At 63.7% G+C, this 2,815-nt stretch overlaps 1 protein-coding gene across 1 annotated transcript; it reads left to right on the plus strand.

The window, feature by feature from the left end:
- Nucleotides 1-641: 641 nt before the first annotated feature.
- Nucleotides 642-1,715, plus strand: GPR20 (G protein-coupled receptor 20). Its single transcript, XM_028105536.2, has one exon. It carries the CDS (start codon nt 642-644, stop codon nt 1,713-1,715), a length of 1,074 nt encoding a protein of 357 aa, XP_027961337.1.
- Nucleotides 1,716-2,815: the final 1,100 nt, after the last annotated feature.

Genomic DNA, 2,815 nt, shown 5'->3' on the forward strand with positions numbered 1-2,815 from the left:
AACAGATGGGTGGGCTGGAGGACAGGGTCTGACGTGCCGGTGTGGGGGCAGCCAGGCGGGGCCATCATGGGCCGGGCTCTTCTGAGCAGAACCGTGATTTATCTGGCAGCAACTAACACTGTGGTTTATCTGGCACAAGCTATGCGCTGGGCGATGCTGTGCTTAGTTCATCCTAGCAGCTCCACAACCCCAGCCATACAGGTTGGGACGTGAAGCACAGAGAGGTTAAGTGACTTGACTGAGGCTGCACAGCGAGTAAGGGAGGAACCAGGATTGGAGCCTGCGTTCAAACACCAAACACTTGGCTCCACCGCTTACCTGTGCCACTGCCTTGTCTTCCTGGTTAGTCAAGGGACAGTCCTGCACAGCAAGGGTTTTTTTTTTACCTCCTGCTATATCAAGTCGTGGCTCAGACCATTAACACTCCACCAGAGCTCCACCCCGGCAAGTGCGAGGCCACATGGAATGGAGAGGGCAGGCATTTCGGGGCCGGGCCTGGTAAAGGCACAAAGACAGGAATGCTGGGGACCTCGGTGAGCAGGCAAAGCCCAGCAGCACCAGCCTCCAGGCACGGCCCTGGGCACCCAAAGGTAACCCGTCTCCTTCCTTCCAGGCCCCCGGCGTGTGTGCTGGCCGCCGTCATGCCCTCTGTGTCTCCCGTGGGCTCCTGGGCCCCGGCGGCCCCCAATGCCACAGTGGCGGAGGCCAACGTCAGCATGCCAGAGAAGCCCCTGTTCCACGTGTTTGCCCGGCTGGACGAGGAGCTGCACGCCGCCTTCCCAGGCCTGTGGCTGGCGCTGATGGCGGTTCACGGCATCATCTTCCTGGCGGGGCTGGTGCTCAACGGGCTGGCGCTCTACGTCTTCTGCTGCCGTACCCAGGCCAAGACGCCCTCGGTCATCTACACCATCAACCTGGTGGTGACCGACCTGCTGGTGGGCCTGTCCCTGCCCACGCGCTTTGTGGTCTTCTACGGCACACGCGGCTGCTTGCGATGCGCCTTCCCGCACGTCTTCGGCTACTTCCTCAACATGCACTGCTCCATCCTCTTCCTCACCTGCATCTGCGTGGACCGCTACCTGGCCATCGTGCAGCCCGATGGTTCCCGCCGCTGGCGCCAGCCCGCCTGCGCCAGGGCCGCATGCGCCTTCGTGTGGCTGGCCGCCGGCACCGTGACCCTGTCTGTGCTGGGCATGACAGCCGGCGGCCAGCCTTGCTGCCGCGTCTTCGCACTGACCGTGCTGGAGTTCCTGCTGCCGCTGCTGGTCATCAGCGTGTTCACGGGCCGCATCCTGTGTGCGCTGTCCCGGCCGGGCCTCCTGCGCCAGGGTCGCCAGCGCCGCGTGCGGGCCATGCAGCTGCTGCTCACTGTGCTCATCATCTTTCTCGTCTGCTTCACGCCCTTCCACGCCCGCCAGGTGGCCGTGGCGCTGTGGCCCAATGTGCCGCGCCACGCCAGCCTCGTGGCCTACCACGTGGCCGTGACCCTCAGCAGCCTCAACAGCTGCATGGACCCCATCGTCTACTGCTTTGTCACCAGCGGCTTCCAGACCACCGTCCGAGGCCTCTTGCGCCGCCGCGGAGCCAGGTACGAGCCCGACAGCAGCAACATGGTCAGCATGCACAAGAGCTCCAGAGGCTCGGGCCACAATCACATCCTCGGCGCCAGCCCCAGCGCCTTCACCCGGGACCTGGCCAATGGGCCCGACGCCTAGCCGGTGGGACTCTGCGAGAGGACCCGAGGTCAGGACTGGGCGCCGCAGGCCAGGTCCAGGACAGCAGGGACCTCTGCTCCGCTGGCGGGGGTGGGGGGTGGGGAGGGGGCGGCAATCAGGTTCCCCCGGATTAACTGGGGGTGGCTGCCCAGCGCACTGCGTGGAGAAAGAGTCTGAGACCACACAGTGCTGTGGTTCACTGCCAATGTCTGCCACAGGCTCTGCAGGGGATGTGGCAGTCTGGATGCTGATTGCTCGCCATGCCGGGGGCACAGACTGTGTCCAGTGAAGACTCAGAGGGGTAGCCAGGAGCTGCTTCTCTCCTGGTCCATCCTCACCCTGCAAGGACTCCTCAGAAACAGGGACTAGGAATCCTAAAAAGGTTCCCACCCCTCTTCCCCTCCCCCCCCGTGCCTGTCCCCCGACAGAGAGAAGAACAAGGAGAGAAAGGAAAAGCCAAGGGACATGAATGTCACATGAGCAGACAGGAGGGGTTCAGGTCCCCGGAAGACCGCTGCCCGAGGCCCCCGTGAATCACACAGTACGACAGCATGACGGCCATGGGGTGCTTTGGTGGAAGGGCTGTGACATCTGGGCTGATGCCTGACCCCGAAACACCCCACAGAGGAGAGGCTGTCCTGCCCATCCGGGGCGGGAGGGGTTAAGCAGCACGTACAAGTGGTGCACGGCGGCGTTAGAATCAAAACCCCGTCCCACCTCCTGCCACACCCCTGCGCCTGCCCCGTGGAGGCAGCTCCAATCTGCCCAAAGCCCCCACTCCAGGAATGACCTCAGAAGACCCTGCCTGCTGCCCCGGGAGGGCGGCAGGGCTCACAGCCCCATCCTATGGATGAGAAAACCAAGAGCAAAGACCTAGGGCAACGTGGAGCCAGGCCTACGGGCCTGAGGCTCCCATCTGCCCACATACGGAGCTCCTTGTTCTCCTCCGGGGGCAGAGAGCTCTGACCAGCGGCTCCTGCCTGGCTCGTCCTTTCTCGCCTGCCTTTCCTGGGGAGGGAGCGTTTTTCCGGCTTGGGTCTCTGATGCCTCCTCTGAGCTGCACTCCGGGATTGCCTCCACAAGTCTTCTGTGGAGCAGGA

The sequence above is a fragment of the Eumetopias jubatus genome, unplaced genomic scaffold (assembly GCF_037043125.1).
Source record: "Eumetopias jubatus isolate StellerSeaLion01/CBP00866 unplaced genomic scaffold, mEumJub1_p1.0 scaffold_4, whole genome shotgun sequence".
Taxonomy (NCBI): domain Eukaryota; kingdom Metazoa; phylum Chordata; class Mammalia; order Carnivora; family Otariidae; genus Eumetopias; species Eumetopias jubatus.

What these genes read in the sequence shown, in the direction of transcription:
- GPR20 (XM_028105536.2), top strand. Translation starts at nt 642, where the DNA reads ATGCCCTCTGTGTCTCCCGTGGGCTCCTGGGCCCCGGCGGCCCCCAAT.